A 17,598-nucleotide genomic window follows, 5' to 3' on the forward strand; every position below is an offset into this window, starting at 1 on the left:
GTTTGTTGGAGGGGTGTGCGTCTCCACAAGGATTGCAGTACATAGTGTCCTGCTGGCCAATGGTCACGGGCCTCAAACGATCAGTGGCTGCATTGCAACTGAGGATTGCCAAGGGTAGGCAGTGCACATTGTGCTGGAATCAGCTGTGAGTGACCTACATGTGGCGTGGGACAGATAAAACCATTAGGTTTATGCTCTATATGTAGTGTGAACACATTCGGGAGCAGACAAAGCTGGTAGGCTCTTGGCCTGTTTAATATAAAGGGAGAGGTCGGTTGGGGCGGGGGACGTGGCGGACAGCATCCATGAGAAGGTGTCGATGTTGGGAATGGCCACCTGGTTACGGACCAAGACTGTGGTGGTGATGTCTTTCGTGGATTTGACAGAGGGCGAGCAGCCTCTTAGTTAGGTGAAGCAGATTTGCATCAACTGACATCGGAGCACTGCGAGCTGCTGGGCGACAGTAGGGGTGCTTAATGTGAAATGGGCTACCGAGAATCTGAGGCTGTGTAAAAACCCCAGGGTGAATGGCTTGACGGTCGAAGTGTACAAAAACTATAAGGAGTTTCTTGTGCCTAAACTACTGTAGGTCTTCTTGGAAACTAAGGAACGGTAAGTCGAAACTATTGCATTACTATACAGCTAGGGAGAAATTGCATACGAGGGACAGAACGCAATATAGGTGTTTGGTTATTTAGCCAACCATTGACTGCCCATGGCCATTCCCACCCACTTCCTGCCCCTCCCGACCCAAAACGCATCCTCCTGGGATCACGCTTTACTGGTGTAATGTATTTTTGGGTCTGCCTTCAGCCACTCTGTCCTTCACAAAGTCCTATTAAAAACAAGCAATGGCAAAGTAACCCCTTTTGGCTTGTGTATAAGTATTAGACATTTGCCAGGCACTGTTATTATATGCCTAGGCACTCGCACTATTTTGCAGCAATGGTAAGTTAATACCACTTGGGCACCACCTGTCTAATGCCTTTCCTATGCGTACACAAGCCCAAACTGTTGGCATTGTCAGTGCTTGTTTCAAATGTTACGATAGCGTTGGCACTAAATTGCAGGCGTGTAACTTGCAGAAGTTAGCTTGTGTAGAATTGCATACAGCTAGAAATTTCCTCCAATTTGTGCAGTGCACATCAAGAAGCTATCAAGTGTACATCCCAGAAATGCTAACTTGCAGTTGTGTAATAGTTCACTCCAAAAAATGTAGAGTGGGTGAGTATCAACCAGCACATTCTCAAGAATCAAAATTTTGCCTTTCATAAAGTGTTTTTCCTCCCAGTTTCAAACTTTCTTTTTTGTTTTCGATTTTCGCGTTTCTAGTCTTTGCACCCTTAGCCATGGGCATGTTGGCGCATTATAAGAATTAAAAAAAACAATAGTTGCACCTTTACTTTCGTTTCAGGCAAGGTACGATGGCAAGACTTCAATCAAGAGACTTATGTTGGTGTCACGGCCGTACGACCAGGTCAGGACCCCTATGCCCGTAACAAATTCAATCAAGCAGAAAGTGACAAATTGCAAATGGATAGGAGTGTTCCAGACACAAGGCATGATCAGTAAGTATTGAAATATAACCTCATAGGATTGGAATTTGCTATTAAGTCAACTTGATAACTTTTGTAATAGCGTTTTTTGTAAATGTTTGTATCTATTTACATATGCTTTAATATATACAGATTCTAGAGTCCAGACGTTTTGAAAATGTGGCTTTACTTCAAAAATCTCCAAGCATTTGCAAAACATTTTTGGGAGCAAAGTGCGCTTACAGAAGATGGATTGAGTCAGAGGTTGTAGCTGTTTGGCTCTTAACAGTAATTTCACCTTTGACTTGTATTGGAAACTTAAAACCAAGGCTTAATGGGAATTCAAAAACTTGGCATGCAACTATTTTCTACACTTTTATTTAGAATGATGGAATGATATCTAGTGACTTCATTGTCAATCATTCTTAAAGGATGTTCTTACAGTGTATGCAACGTTGCGAGTCCCAAACTTGACTTCTGATTGGATGCAGGTGTCTAAACTCATAAAGATTTGTTGTTTATGCAAATCTCCCTCTGAAAATGTTAGCCCGACTTGCATGAATTCTTAGCCCAAATGTGCATGTCCCGCACCCAGGTTTTGACACTTTATAATCACTATGGAACTATTATTATTTTATTATGGTATTTATTGAGCGACGACCTATCTTCGAGATGCAACAGAGCGCTTTACAGAGGTAAACAACTATAATAACAGATTTGACCACAGTAACTTGACCCTTTGGTAGCCTTCTCTTTCAGTGCTGACAATGTGACTAGACAGCCAGTCTGGAGATGGGATAATTATCCCTAAATGCTAAAGAAGAAGCCTTAAGAACTGGCGACTCGCGAACACAATGATTACTTGTGATAATTTCCCTTGACTTTTGAAATCCTTCTCATTTGGATAATTTGAGCTGTTTTCCAAAGCACACACTTGGTTACTATTTTAGCCAATAGTTCTCCCTTTAACCACAGGGCATACAAGTTGGTCATAAAGACATTTCATCAAGAATGATTTTGCCACCTAGCCCTTAGCCATCATTTGAAACTGTCAACAAAAGTGCAATTTGCAGTCTTGGGGTGTGGGTCCATTGCCCAGGGGATAGTTGTCTAAAGTGGCCCAGTGCACATCTTTTGATGCTTTGTTTTGGACCAGCTGCAGTCTTATTGTAATTGGTCGTCAATCTAGATTGCCAAACGATGCTGAATATGTCCACTTTTAATCCGTTACATATTTTATCTGCCCCACAGTAAAAATAGTTACCCTCCTGGGTGTGTCTGTTACTTCAGCTAAAGAGGTACTGGGATTTTTATTCTGGCGGAAGTGCCAATCAAGATAAGTATGTGCTTCCTGTGTATACTTTGTGGACATCTTTTAGTAGTATTTCAGATGAAAGGTCGTTAATATTTCAAAAAATGTAAAGCAGAATTCTAATCCCTTGCAATATGTTTGGACTGGGGCTTCTAAATGTGATTTCGTCCAATTTCTTTGTAGTTATCCCTGAAAAGTAAGTGTATGCTGTACTATGTGCTCAGATTGTTGAATAAGGTTGTCATGATAGTATTAGCGTCTCCCAAGAGAGGTGGGTGGGAATGCATGTGTTTTTCTAATGCGGTTAAGGTTCATTAAACCCATAGACACCGAGTGATCCATGAATATTAATGTTATGTCTCATGTTGTGGAACATTCCTGATTTGTACGGAGGTACAATGTACTTGTAACAATGCTTCAAGCGGGTAATTTTGTCCCAGGAGAAACGAGGAAAGAAAAAACAAAGTACAAAAGTCATGCCCATCGTGGTTCTTGTTAATACACATGTGTGGGGAGTATTGATCTGGTTGGAACATGGGGTTCCGTTGGATGTGAAGCGTAAGGGTGTTACTCCCTGATCTTAACTGTGTAGGTATGTGACAACTATCTGCCACATTGAATGGTTTACAGAATTGCTCGTTTAATGTCTATGCGCCCAATGTAGCCAATGCTTCCCTTTCCCCTGACATTTCATCTAGATGTGCATCCTTCATCGAAGACTTGCTTATTTTAGCTGGTGATTTCAACTGTACTAATGATAAACAATTGAGTAGGTCAAAACAGACCAAGGTTGTCCGTGAGGTATCGGTCACCAGTTGAACATCTGCCATTAGTTGTTTGACAGCAGCAATGCTGACATAGAACCTACTCTTGTTTTAAAGATTTCTTTTAACTTGTACGCCATTTACAGACACGATTGAGTTATTTCTCTGTCATGCGGTCTGGCTGGATTCACATGCTCATGATTATTCCCTGTCGTCTGGCTGGGAATCCTCGGTAAAAGAGAAAAGATTTGCTTTCACTTTAAAACTGTATTTCTCCACTAAATCAGTCACTGTCCTTTGGGTCATACTGCCCCATCCAATGACTGTACTCTCCCTAAGCCCCTCCTCTGGCAGCCAGCTTCAGGTTTTTACAGCACGCTTCAGTGTTGGAGTCCTTGAGTTGCTCTCAGTTATTTGTACGTTTTTTTCCATGAGAAAAGTAAAATGTATGTATCAAAGAGCTTGTGCGATCTTTCCTTCATCTGCTGACAGTGGGGACCCGTTGTCGTTGAAGTTCTCCTCCCCTCAAGGGCTAGGTTTCATCAAAGATTCTCGAAAGCCATCTTGGGCCTACTTGGTGCCCTCCGACCATTCCTGAGGAGAAGGAGGGAATGGCCCTCTTCAGATGCTGCATCAAATGCGGGCTGTGGAATGTGTTTGTGGAGGACAAGTACCTACAATGCTTCTACTGTCTACGCCCGGACCATAAGGAGGTAGAGTGCGAGATATGCCTTGGTTTCTCTAAGAAAATGACACCGGCATAGTAGGCTGGCGGCATGGCTTAACACCAAGGCCTCTGACCTGAGATTTTACCTTCACTGCTTGAATCGGTTTGCATTTGAGGAAATTAGATGCAATGCAGAAGTTGTTTGTTGCATGTTGTGTTGAATTGTCTCTCCCCTTTTTGCCTTTTTTGTACATAAGGTCATGTTTTTTAATCATGAATTCTTGTGATTATTCACTGAGTGCTAGTATCAGTATACAAAAGATATATTTTTCTAATTTGACATTGATTTGAAATGTGATTTGTTTCAGGGGAAACCAGCATTCCCCACTTTTGGACCCATTTAATTACAAGTGACCAAATAATACCCATACATTAGGGTATAGTTATGTTTTCAAATTGTGTGTATATGTGTTGGGAACCCATCCATTTATGTTGGCTAGGAATCTTATTGCTGCAACACCTTTTACCCATCTGGAAAAGGGACCAGTCTGGTGCCTGTTCTGCTGCTACCAATGCCTGAACCTGCTGCCACACTCCTCATGACTGGAATTTCTTGGCCAACTTGTCTCGTCTGCCGTGTGCTGTGAGTGGGAGGTGCCCTTCTTTGTCACGCGAAAACAGTGGTGAACGCCTAAGGTCAGTTGCCTTCTCCAGCCAGGTATCACCTGGACCTACATCTGCTTATGAGATCAGAGCCACTGCCTACTGAGGCCCAAACTTGACACCTACTGAAACTACTGCCTTTGCAACCTCGACCTTCTGTGTTGGGACAAACTGCGTGGCCGAGTGGCTTCAGCATGTAACTTAGCTCAGTTGTTTTCTGCAACATAGAAAGGGGACAGCGTATATACCACTCTTGTTGCCCCTCTTGCCCTGTGGGGTTTGCATAGGCCTTCAGTGTTTTGCATGAACACTGCCCTTACCTAACCATGGGTGCTAGAGTTCTGTCCTAGTATTCCTCCTTGAGAACTCGCAAGAGTGTGTGTATTGGCAGTTTACCCCACCCCCTATTCTTTTTCTTAACCAATTTACCCATTGGTACTTTTATTTTTCTAATTACGTACCTGTTGGAATTCACCAAGTCTTGTGCAGGGATACTTGTAGCTGGAACTCCTTCCCAGGAACTTCCCTCCGGACTGAATTGCTTTATGAACACTTGAACCGATTTACCTGATTAGGATGGGACTTTCTACTTTAAAGGTAACTGCCATCTACTGACAAGGCCAGTTGTTTTCTATTGCTTAATCCCTTATTCCTCTCCCACTTCAACAGTTTATACTATAACTTTGCTTTATTGTATTGTGACACATCCAGGGAATTGGTCACTTCTCCTCAGCCGCCCCCTTTGGGTCTAGAGAGGTGTGCCTGCTAAGCTTAACATTGGCTAGGGAGACGGGGCCAGCTGGATCCCACTGGTGGTTTCTCACCTTTGGTGGACAAGGAATCCTCAAATAGGGATTTTATTCATCATCTTGCGTGTGAAAAGCCTGACTTGTTTGTTGGCTATATTGGCATTGACCATTATAACTGTATGTACGACCCTTTAATAATGGCTGCTGTGGTTGCTGACCCTCTTACAAGACCCTCGTTAGACCTACATAATCCCTGGCAAATGTGGGTTCTGGGGGAAGCACTGGGCATGGCTGAAGGTCATGCTCTGGGCCATGTGCACTGGACATGGTCACATGCTTCCCAAGTGGGTACTTTGGGGCTCTTGACATAACGTGGTTCTTGCTAAACACTATGGCCTGGGTACAGAGACCACTGAAATAACTACAGGCAATGTGCACATGGTGTTGTGTGTGCCATGCTCAAAAGACCAAGAAAATACCAGAAATTCAGTGTGAAAGGTTTAGACGAGTGATGGTTGCAGTGCAAAACAAGACCATGGATATTTTCTTGATGAATTCTAACTTGGCCCCCTCTGTGCACAGCTCATGACACCACAAAGGCAAACACAATCCTTTGAAAAGATGAGGAAAGATTTGCTTTCTTGAACAGTGCATCTGATTAGCTTAAATAGATTGAAGAATTGGTTGTTGAAGATAACTGAACAGATGTAGATCATTAATTAGTACCCAGCGGGAGTTTTGGCGGGGGGGGGGGGGGGGTTTGGGTTGAGGGGGTGGCAGCCTCTCAGCCAATGAGGCGGCGTGGAACAGGGGCATTACCAACGGTAATCAACCCACTCCGAGCAGCCTCCCGGCTGGAGGCCGCCATCTTCCCCCGCCTGGGAATTAGGTAAGTGGTGTCCCACGCCCCCCCTCCTCCCCATCCACAGAATTCCCTCACGGCCCCCCCCCCTCCATCCCCACTTAGCTTTGTTGAAGTCCATTTCTGGAGCGGACGCGCTGGGAACCGCTCGGGCCTGTAACTATGGGCCCTGCAGCATTACCTGAAGTGGTAATGCCCCACCACTCATCCCTGCTCAGGGCCTATTGCTTAATTAGACTGTTCTGCCTCTAATTTATACGCTGCACCGCTGCCATTTCCATGTTATCCAGTCAGTGTTGTGGCTCAGTAAGTGAAAGTGGGGTTGATTGGTTCGGATAGAGGCATAAAACGGGTGTTTTGCTCATCCTTTGAGGCTTGTACAACCACGAGTAACTGGCGCCTGTGCATGCTTTCAGAATGTGCTTTGTATTGTGCACTAGACGTCTGTTTCCAGATGGGTGGCATCCAATGATTTTGGGGGGGTTGGGTATTTGGATCTGTAAGTTGTTTTGAGTGAGTGTTTTTAGCAGGGGTGTTTGGTAGTCCTCTGGGTATTGGGGGTGGTAGAGAAAAGGAAATGGTTAGTAGGTTTTTGGGTGTTCTCTGGATATTGCTTAGATCTATCGTGCAACATTTCTAAGGATTTAACATTTGTGGAGAATTTGCATGTTTTGCTGTGTTTATAGTGCCTTGTCAAGGTCATGTTTGTAGAGTTGCATCAATAAACTGAGTTATGACTCAGTTTATTTTAAGGGGATCTTTTAAATTCAATTTAACTCAGTTTATTTGATGTATACTATGTTGCTAAACACTTTGTTGTATTAGGTAAGCAAGCACATGTGTATATCCATGAGGGGGATCAACAAAATGGATCTTGCATACCCACCACCAAGGAGAAGTGCTCAAACGTAAGTTTGTGGCTGTACAGAAGAAATTAATCAACACAGAAGGCGGGGCTAGAGTTGACGATTTTTGGGGTATATATGGATTTGGCTATTTGGAAGAAATAACATTGAAATTACCTTCAAATGAAGGGTCTTACCAATCTTGTGTGCTTTCCTTGTTTTCTGGCCTTTTAATGGGTGCCAATTCCAATTAAATGAGATGTCTTTACTTCTTAATGGTTGCTGTTTTCAAATATTCATGCCCATAAATGGATCACATGACATTTCGTCATCCCTTAGTGTAAGTGTGGAAAGCTGGAACATGGAGTACCCCCTAGTTTGGCAAGTTATATGGCTTTAAGTGCTCCATGTTGTTCTATTCATTTTCACTTGATATTTGGAGTGTGCATTATTATAACTCCAATTCAAATAAAGTATGCACCTTTAAAAAAAAAAAAAAAAAAATTGAAATCTGAAAATCTTTCCATCGTTCTGCAGCATATAATTTCTCAAGATCCAGCTCAGGACTGGTCAATACTGAGATAAAAAAAAAAACTTTTCATACATATTGGACTTGTTAATGAACGTCCATTGCTTTAATCTAAATTAGATTTGCACTGATAGAACCACGATTTTAATAATGGACTTTCGTATTGTCACTAACAAATATTGATGTAAGACCGAAACAAATCACTATATATTAAAGGCACATCAGATGGGTGTGACGGGGTCAAGTTTTTTTTTTTACCCTGTCAGAGGTAGGTAGGAGGCCTACCATGTTGAATGCATGAGCCTGTCCTTTCCCGACAGGGGAGAGGGGAGCATGTGGGGGTGAGTTGGGGTGTCTGCGGGGGTTAAAGGGTGGCCAGTTGGGGTGTCAAGGGGTCATGGAAGTGGACCAGACCCTGAAATACCCCTGCATATATCTTTACGATGATGGCCGGTACTACATTGTTCGCCCAATGCCTTACACCCTGCGGTCTGGCCTGAGTTCTTTGTTTCTTTGCAGAACTATCCGGACCAGAAAGCGCAGTGAGATCCTACAGTTTCAGCAGACCCTGGAAGAAAACGAGCGCCCAGATACGCGGACGACTCGTGCAGCATAAAGAAAATAAATACCCCACCCAGCCTGAGACCAGCTTTAAGCTAACCGAAGAGCCACTAACTCAATGATCGACTGTTAAAAATGCTGCAAAGCGAAAGGGGGTATGGCTAAGAGTTTTTATTGTTACCTTTTCAATGCAGTAGCTCCACCGCGGGTGGAAAAAGACAGCCGTAGATTGGGCCCCAGAGTCAGTTCGAGTGTCTAGCCAATTGGTGGGGGGAGGAGAAGTAGAAAAGCAGGAATACACCGGTATACGTTACTTAAAGATACAGGATGTGGATGGTGAGGCCAGGAGACGTGGAGGTTGACCAAGAGACCAGGCGGAGGATGCAAGCATAGAGTGGAGCGCCGAAGAGCCTCAAGCAGTTGGATAGTAGTGCAGGTGAGGCATTGTGTGTGTGTGTGTGTTTGAGAGAGAGAGAGAGGGGTACCTTGTGGAAAAGTGTAGTTGTAATTGGGATTGTGCATGTGAGATTGAAAGTTGGTGGAGGGGGTTGTAAGACCTTAGTATAAGTGGTAGGAAAGTAAGGGGGTGAGAGATTTGGGAGTGGAATAGATAAGGGTATCGAGAGTGGAATTGCTAGGCGAAAAGGTGCTAGATGTAGATAGGTGGGTGGAGTGAGTGAAGGCAGGAGGAACAAGAGAAAAGAGGTGGGGGGGGGAATAGCAGGAGGAGAGAAGTGAAATGGTTGGAGTAGGAGGGGAGGAAGACCTCAGGGGAAGTAGGAGAGGAAAGAAGAGTAGAGGATGGTGAGACGTACTATCAAGGAGATGAGTGATGGGAGAGAGTGCACAGGAGATTGTCTGAGGAAATTACAGGCACGATTCATTCCGAAGGACCATCAGTTGGGGAATATTAGAATAGGGAATCCCTTAGGAAGTCCAGGAAGGAGTTGGATAGATAAGGCCTCGGCCTTTCGGCCCTCCCACGGTTAGGCTATTTTTAGACCGTAGCGGCTACCGATTTCTATTGTTAAAGCCAGCCTTTGGTGTCGGGCAAGTCTGGGCTAGGATGGATGGAGATTATGGGACCAGCTACAAAAGCACTTCAGTCACATTACAAAGCAGCCAAGGTCGGCGCCTAGCAGGACTTGATAATGCAACGAAAAATACATTGAACCATACTTAGTATTTGAGTATTTATTTTAGGCCATCTGTGACAAGTATTGTAGTTGTCATTTATATAGCACCTTTTCACATTTGTATAGCCTCAACACGCTTTGTGGTAGGAACACCCTCTGGGACTGAAGTCCAGGTATGGGAACATTCTCAGAAAGGGCTTAAAGTGCATTTGGCCAAAATTTGGAATTGTGTGGACTGGCTAGACACTCAAGAGTTCAGGCATGTGGGCAGGAGCTGAGGGAGGTTCTGACAGAACGCTAGTGCAAGACTCGAAAATTGGCATGGAATTTCGCTGTTTTCTAATGGCAGAGGTGTTGAGGCAAGCCTGGTGTAAGGGTGAAGTGTTGTGTGGCCAGCTAGACTGAATTGTCGTAGTCGTAGCTGCATTCTAAAGTGTGTGGATGGATAGCCGTGCCTGCGCAGATGTCCATAGAAGTGATGCGTTTATATTTGCCTTAAGCTCAGATGGAGCTTCTTTGATCTCGCTACGTGATCCGGTCGTCGGAGAAGACAAGCTACCGTCCTATGCTATTTAAGGCATTATAGACAGGCCACCCTCAAAGCATAAAATAGCTCTGCTATCTTATTCTGTATTGTAAGCGTTGAATCCAGACTGCATTAAGATTTAGAGTTGTAGGATTTTCTAGCATAATAGACAAGCCACCTTTTATAGTCTTACTCAATAGCTTCGAAGTTCCATAATGGGCTAACAACGGGCATATTCTTGTGCAGTAGGAGTATAGAGTAAGGATACCTGCGTGGGTTATGAGTTGGTGGTTGACTTGTAGATCTTATAATTGCAATGGATAGATTACCAGATTAGGCAGGATAAAATGAGGTGTACCCCAAAAGTGGCTACTCCCAGATCTATCTCGCTGCAGCACATAACTCACCCGTCAATCCATCACAGATCTTCCAAGTGAAATAGTTGTGCTAACCATCACAATCTCTTGTAGAGCCGTATCTGTGCAAGTCTTCATATTTCTTGATGTGCAATTGTCTTTGAAGTAGTTGGTGCTAAGGTCATCTGTAAAGGCTTTATCTCTAGATTGGAAAAGGGCATGCTGGTTTAAAACATCTTGTAATAGACAGGTTGTCGTCCATGTGCTTGGGAGTCCCAATTCAAGATCATTCGGAGTGCTTTATCAGCATTCCCCTTAGATCTTTGACACACAATGGGCTACCTGTATGGGTCCTTTAGGAGTGCGGCTGAGGTGGGGGTATAAGGACGGGAACACAGGGCATATTCCGTGCCCTGACCAGCTACCATCAGACTGTTAAGAGTTATGTACCGGTAGCCTGAGTGCACCAGTCTGAGCAAACGAGGCCCGGAGGGTGGATGTGTGTTAGTGTACAGTGAGTGGGCTGGGTATGCAATGATTATAACACAAAAAATAACTAATACAATAATAATGAATCATAAATATCGAATTTCAGTCATAACTAATTTTAAAATGGCTAATTCGATATTATAAGATTACATTTCGAATTATGAATTCTTTGAATAATATTTAAAAAATATAAACCTAAGTTGCAATTTTGTATTTGGCCTTTGGGTATCGCTGGCTTCTATGGGTTTTTTCATTGTGACGTAAACAGAAGTTTTTATCTGCCATTTTCTTCTGTTCTTCGGAAGCGATCGGAGGTGCTGCTGGACTTTCCTGGATTTTTAATGTTCTTTCCTTTTTTGGATGCCTATAGAATATTTTTGGTGGATTTTCTGTGCTTCTCTCCTGGACTTTGGACATTTTTTTTTTAATCGGGCACAGCTTCGAATTGGAATTTTTTACGGTATTGCCTTCATTGCTTTGGATGCGTTCGGTTGTGCTGCTGTACTTGCCTGGAATTGTACTGTATTTTTTGATTACAAAGGATTTAGTTATCTTCAACTTTTCGCTTTTCTGTTTTTTTGGTTCTCTGCTTTTTTTTGGGTTTAATGGACTTTTCTTTAGATTTGGATTGGCATCGATTAACTACTTGCAATGGATTTGTTGAGCCATGACGTCTACACTGGTAAGTCATTTTTATTTTCACATTTGTGTTTTTTCGTGGTGTATGGTATCCTTTTTTTAGATTGAAGTTGTGTTTTTGGCTTATTTTGTGTTGGTACTTAAGGCAACATGTAGATCAGAAATTGGTGCTAACTTTTCTGTGAATTTGTTTCTTCGCCCAATACTGCCTGTGCAGTCTGTAATTCTGTGAACAATTGATCGTTTCTCAACTGTTTAATGAATTTACACAGCATGGGTTTTATTGTGCTGAATTTGTGCCATGGACCATTTTGCCAGCCATCCTTGAAATTATTTGTTTTTGGGGTCTCTTGGATGCTGGCCAAATAGCCATTCCAAATAAGTTGATAAAACTGTGCATTTCTGCTTAAATTTTAGATTCGTTATTCTAGATAACTGGCAACCATTTGTAATGATTTGTGTTCGTTATTTCGTAATCGTTATTTTTTTAACTTTGTTATTTTGGTTTGGATAAAATCACATGTAACCAGTGGGCCGCGGGTTGAGCTAGTAGGGCGCGCTGCCGCGACAATAGTCTGCATCCCCTGCAAACGTGACTTGGTGTGTAGATGTGAGTGAGGCTGTTGTATGCAAATGAGGCTGTGGTGATGGAAATGGGGGTGGGAAAGAGGGTTTCCGGTTGCCGTAGGGAATGGTTTTGTGGGCTTTTCTGAAGGAGAGGTGGTTATCAATGCAGCGTATGTGGATATTAAGCGAGTTCCAGATGCCAGGTGTTCGGATGGAGAAAGGGATCCTCCTAATCTTGAGCACTTGTAATGGGCAATAAGGAGAAGAACCTAGGTAGTGGGGCCAGGAGATATGTTAGGAGAGCAGATTGGCTGCATAGTAGAATTTCCGTTTTGCCAGGGTTGAGGATGAGGTGGTTGAAAGCATAATTTGCAAGCAGTTCATGTTGGAGTGGGGTCTTTGATTCCTAATAGCCTGTTTGCGAGTATGGAGTGCTCAATTGCATTGAAGCTGGCAGATGGGTCGAAGGATGAGTGCTGCATATCCTTCTGTGCCGTAAGTCATTCCAAACCGATACAAGAGGGGACTCTGTTCCTCGGAGGGGTCAGAAGCCTGTTTGGGCTGGGTGAAGAAGGTTGTTGTATTGTGTGGAGACATAGCTGTTAATACACAGTGGTCCAGGAGTTTGGCAATGAAGCAGGTGTTGTAAATAGGCCGGTAGTTTGGGGGGGAGGAGTGGGTCGAGCAACGGTTGTTTGAGGAGAGGTTTGATGTAAGGAGCTTTTAGGGCTTCCATGAAGATTCATGAGGCGAGGGACTGGTTAAGGAGGGACTGTGGAATGCTGCCTGCACATGTTAAGATGTTCTTGAGAAGAGCAGGGATCTCCAGGGGAGCCTGATGGGCGGCTTTGCACTAGTAGCTTGAGGAAATTGCGTTTAGATGTGGGAGAAAGAGAACACTGACCTAGGGTGGTAGGGCTGGCTTTAGGTGGAGAAGGGGAAGGGGTAGGAGGCATCCGTGCTAGTTTTGAAAGAATGGCATGGTGTCTATCAATAGCGATATTGTGGAAGTGTTTGGACTGGGCGCCACAGAATGGGAGTTATGGTGGGTTTTGCGGGGGGAGGCCCATTGAGCAGCCTGATGTCTTCAATTCTGTGCAGTTCCTGGGTTGGGTTACCAGAGTTGAAGATTTGGTTCCCGTGGACGTTTTTTGGTTTTCCGAATTTCAGACCAGTAGTCCCTGGCCAGTCCATCAGGATTTGTTTTGGGGAGTGTGGTTGGTTCTCCAAGTTCGCTCCAGTTGGTGCTTGAGAGCGTGGATTAATTTGAGGCGGGTTGAGTTCCACTTGGCATTTGGACAGTCTGTGAGGGGTGCTTTTCGTTGGAGTGAGGCGGAAGAGGGTGCTGGAGAGGCAATGATCGAAGACTTCAATGGAGGGTGGCGGGGGGGGGGGGGAATCTTCCTGGAGTGAGAGTGCTGGGAGTGAGATTAGGAAGGGATTGGCTAGATCCGGGTTAATGTGTTAATGATGCCTTTATTCTAGAGTGCTGTGGGAAGGGAGGGGTTGGAGATAGCAGGCTGGTGAGCCGGGAGAGGGAGGGTAGAGAGGGCAGGAAGGTGAAAAAGATTGCAGGGGTATCTGCCCAGATTAGAGGGCGGATATAAGGTTTGTGGCGCTGAATACTGTAGAGGGTGTGGCCTGCATAGTGGGTGGGGAGAGTTGTCAAGTTGAGGGCTTCTAGGTATTGAATGAGAGCTGGTCATGAGTTTTAGAAAATGTCAAACCAGATGTTGAAATCTGCTAATATGGCGAGAGAAGGATGCTGCATTAGGGTGGTTGATGGTGTCACTGAGGAAGTCTGCAAAATTGACATTTTGCAAGCAGTGATTTACAATACGTGCTGCAGGCTAAGTTGTCCTTAAGTAGGCATGGGATCTGATGCTTGTGTGGGATGGCCAACCCTCTTCTGCTGCATCGATTGGGGGAGGCCTTGTGTGCAGCAGGTTCGTAATCGTCAGCAAACCAGGTCTTTGTGATGAAGAGGATGGCCTGGTTTTCTTCTGAGATGGTCAGATGTTACATTTGTTTTTGGAGACAGACATGGCATTGATGAGTATGCAAGAGAGAAGGTTCTTTTTCTGGGAAGGGCGTCGGAGGTGTTATGGATAGAAGCAGGGGTTAGGGTGTGTGTGTGTGTGGTGGCGAGTGGGAGGGTCTGACAAGGTCAGGGTTGCAGGGTGTGTTTTAGGACAGGAAGGGCGATGGGAGGGGAAGGAGGACAATTGGGGCGTGGAAGAGAAGGTGGGGCGTTACTGAGATTGGTGTGTTGGCCAGGGTGGCTCTTGCTGCATTTAGTGATGGGAAGTAGGTTGTGAGGGAGAAGCGGAGAAAGGGTTGTGGGGGGGATTTGTGTGTGGGGGGAGGGGAGTAGTTGGCTGGGGGGCTGTTGAGAGATGAGGTTGGCTGAATGAGTGGATGTTTTTGATTCTAGCTCGCCAGCAGGCTGCTCGGATTTGGGATGCAGGAGATCTTCATCGAGGTTGCACGGATGGCTGGTGGGGGTGGTTTTTGGGCTGGGGGGGGGGGTAGGTGAGCGTTGTTGGGGAGAATTCTCATAAATTGCTAATTTCCATTACCTAGTGAATCCCTCAGCAGCTTTGCTGGATTTCTATGATTTATTTTTTTCACCTGGTAAGTGTCAGCCTTTTTTCCCACTCTTGCATGTGTTTTGCTGTGTGTTTCTACCATTTGTGTGATCTTGGGCTCTGGAGCCTCACCTACTCCATGAGCACCATGTTTGTGTGTTACACAGCACCTTCAGTGCAGTGACACAGGGTTTTCTTTTAGACTTCCCACTGACTCCATTTTCTGTGACTGAATGTCTCCCAGAAACATGTAAACTTGCCATTAACTTTATGTACAGACCAGTACACCACATCTTACATAGAGTATTGGAAAGGGTTAATTCCTATCCCTTTTTGTCCGTTCCTCTTGGAGCACTGTTTCTCTCCCTTTACATCAAGGATGGGCTTGTGGCAGTTGTAACTACCCTAATTTTTCGACCGCGGTTACCTTATATAACCATGGTATTGTTTTAGGCTATTATTTTAGCCTTGAACATAAACCTGCTTGACCAAATACATTTTATTTTTGCTCTGGCTGGGTTTATTCGCCATTTCTTTGCTAGTCTTTCTCGTGTTTTTCTCTGCGCACCAAACTGGGGTTGATTCCTTTGTTCGCCGTCTTTTCGCGGGCTTCTGCACAGAAGTCCTTCAGGCGCCTGAAAGTCTGGGTAGGCAGGAGTCTTAGGACCCCTGCCATGGGTCTTCTTGGTAACCCAAGTCGCACTCCTGTTTGATTGGCTGGGTGACTGTCATTGCCAGGACAGCCACCCTGATGTGCGACTAACAGCCAGGCTGAATGAATGGGGGAAAACTGAATAAAAAGCCAGTCTCTGGGACTGGAAAGGCAGAATCGCCACTGGAGTGAAAGAACCAACGAGGAGCTGATGGAAGAGGACCCCCTTCAATGACTGAACTGCCCGGTGAAGCCCTACTGCAGGTCCGAATCTTCAGGATCCGATGACCAAGATCCTCCAGGAAACTTCCTCCCTTGAGCTGGTGGGACGAGCCAGTTCACCCAGACTGCAAGCCAGGATCCCTCCTCTGGTCGAATTCGCTGTACAGAGCTACAGTGGGCCGGATAGCCAGGAAGGTCTGACCCTGCTTGGGTTTTAAGGAGCGCACCTTTTATTCGTTGCTTTGCTGCTGGTTTCTTCCCTGGGTAGTGCAGGACCCTCCAGTCTTCCTACTTCGTGTCAGTCCGACAGTCGCTTCAGGAACCGTAAGTCTGTTGGAACTACCAGAAACGTCTGCCTCACCTACAGCTTCCTCTCCATTTTAAGGTTCTGTGCAAACCCAGTTGCTCATTTCGTTCAGCCGCGGGGGAAGTGTGTGGAATCTTTCTCCAATCCGAGGGCTTGTCCTTCTCTTCTTTGAACTAACTTTTCTACCAAACAACCTCGTCCGAAATCCGTGGCACAAACTTTACCGCAAACTACCCTGAACCATATGATCTTGAGCAGAAGACTTTTGTCCTATTGACTTTGGCCCTAAGCCTTTTCTACCTGATTCTATCCCTGTAGTTCCTCTTGCTCTATTTCCCCGAGTACTTACCTGTTGGTGTGGTTCAATTTCTATTAACTTTGTTTTTCCCTCCCTTTTGAATTGCTGGAGTGCCATTTTGCTCCCACTTCATTTTGTGAGCTTAACTTGTCTGGGATTTAAGGGAAGTGGTGTGGTGTATTAAGAGTGTGATTTTTAAACTGCTTATTATAGTGCCACGTTATATAACTAAGAGTTAAATGTATATTCCTTTACTTGAAAACCCAGAGTGAGTGTTGGCCTAAATCATAGTAATTACTGTCCTTTTGTGAAACTTTTTGTTACTGCTCACTTACTCTTGAGATAAGTCTGGCTGCTCAGCCATCGCTACCAATTTACTGTGTAGTACAGGCTTTTACCAAAGGTGAATTTGTACTGTCACTTGTAGTCTTAATTGTGTGGTGCTCCCAAAGGGTACTGCATATAATTCTTCCTAACAAGCGTTTAACTGGGTGTGGTGAACGGAGAGATGGGGGCTGTGTATGGTGGGCGGAGGGGGCGGACTAGTGGAGGGAGAGGTTTGCTGGGCAGGTCATTAGTTCGGTTTCTGGAGTGCCAGTGTGCAACTCTGATATGGGCGGTGTGAGGAATGGTGTCTAGAAGTGGGTGAATGCTCCTAGATTAAGCACCCACAGTAATGGGTAAAAATGTACCTAGATTCAGAACACAGTGGTGGAATAATGCACCTAGATTCAGAACAACCTAATGGGAAGAATGTGCCTAGGTCCGAACCCACAGTAGTGGGAAAATGTGCCTAGATTCAAAACATACAGGGAGCTACTGGCCAGAATGTAAATCGGTAGAGTGCGGGCAAATGCACTGTAAGAGTGGTAGGGTTTTAATTTAGCACAGTAATGGCTGTTCACAGCCTGTACCAACCTTGCCTTAAAGGGATAGTCTAGTAAAAAATGTATTTAAAAAATAGATGGGCAACATTAAAAAAAAAAATACTAGCACTTTTTTTTTTTTAAACTTCCTATGTAAAATTTTGAGCTATTCAAGCTCAAAATTCGCAAAAGCAAGCACATGGGCGCATCCATTTTGTGAAATGGATGCCCGCCTGTGGTGGCTTTTGCGGCACTAATGAAGGAAAAGCCAGCCAGCTGTAGTAAACAAAAGCTACCGCTGGGTGGCTTTTCCTTCATTGGTGCTGTACGCGGAGGACGGGGACCGGAGACCACAGCAGGTAAGCTGCAGCTGAATCTCGGTAAGTGCTATTTATTTTAAAAAAAAATAAGCATTATCTGCGTTTTTTTTTTCTAAGTTTTCCGGGCTGGAGGAGCCCGGAAAAC

At 44.6% G+C, this 17,598-nt stretch overlaps 1 protein-coding gene across 2 annotated transcripts in view; it reads left to right on the plus strand.

Moving 5' to 3' along the window:
* Positions 1-17,598, plus strand: part of GALNT2 (polypeptide N-acetylgalactosaminyltransferase 2) — a 762,087-nt gene that overhangs the window by 341,145 nt on the left and 403,344 nt on the right. For both annotated transcript variants that reach the window (XM_069606912.1, XM_069606911.1), the window contains one exon: positions 1,415-1,568. In XM_069606912.1, the coding sequence (XP_069463013.1) occupies positions 1,415-1,568 (154 nt within the window). The remainder of the gene's footprint in view (positions 1-1,414; positions 1,569-17,598) is intronic.

The sequence above is a fragment of the Ambystoma mexicanum genome, chromosome 4p (genome assembly GCF_040938575.1).
Source record: "Ambystoma mexicanum isolate Mex_15411 chromosome 4p, UKY_AmexF1_1, whole genome shotgun sequence".
Classification (NCBI taxonomy): Eukaryota; Metazoa; Chordata; class Amphibia; order Caudata; family Ambystomatidae; genus Ambystoma; species Ambystoma mexicanum.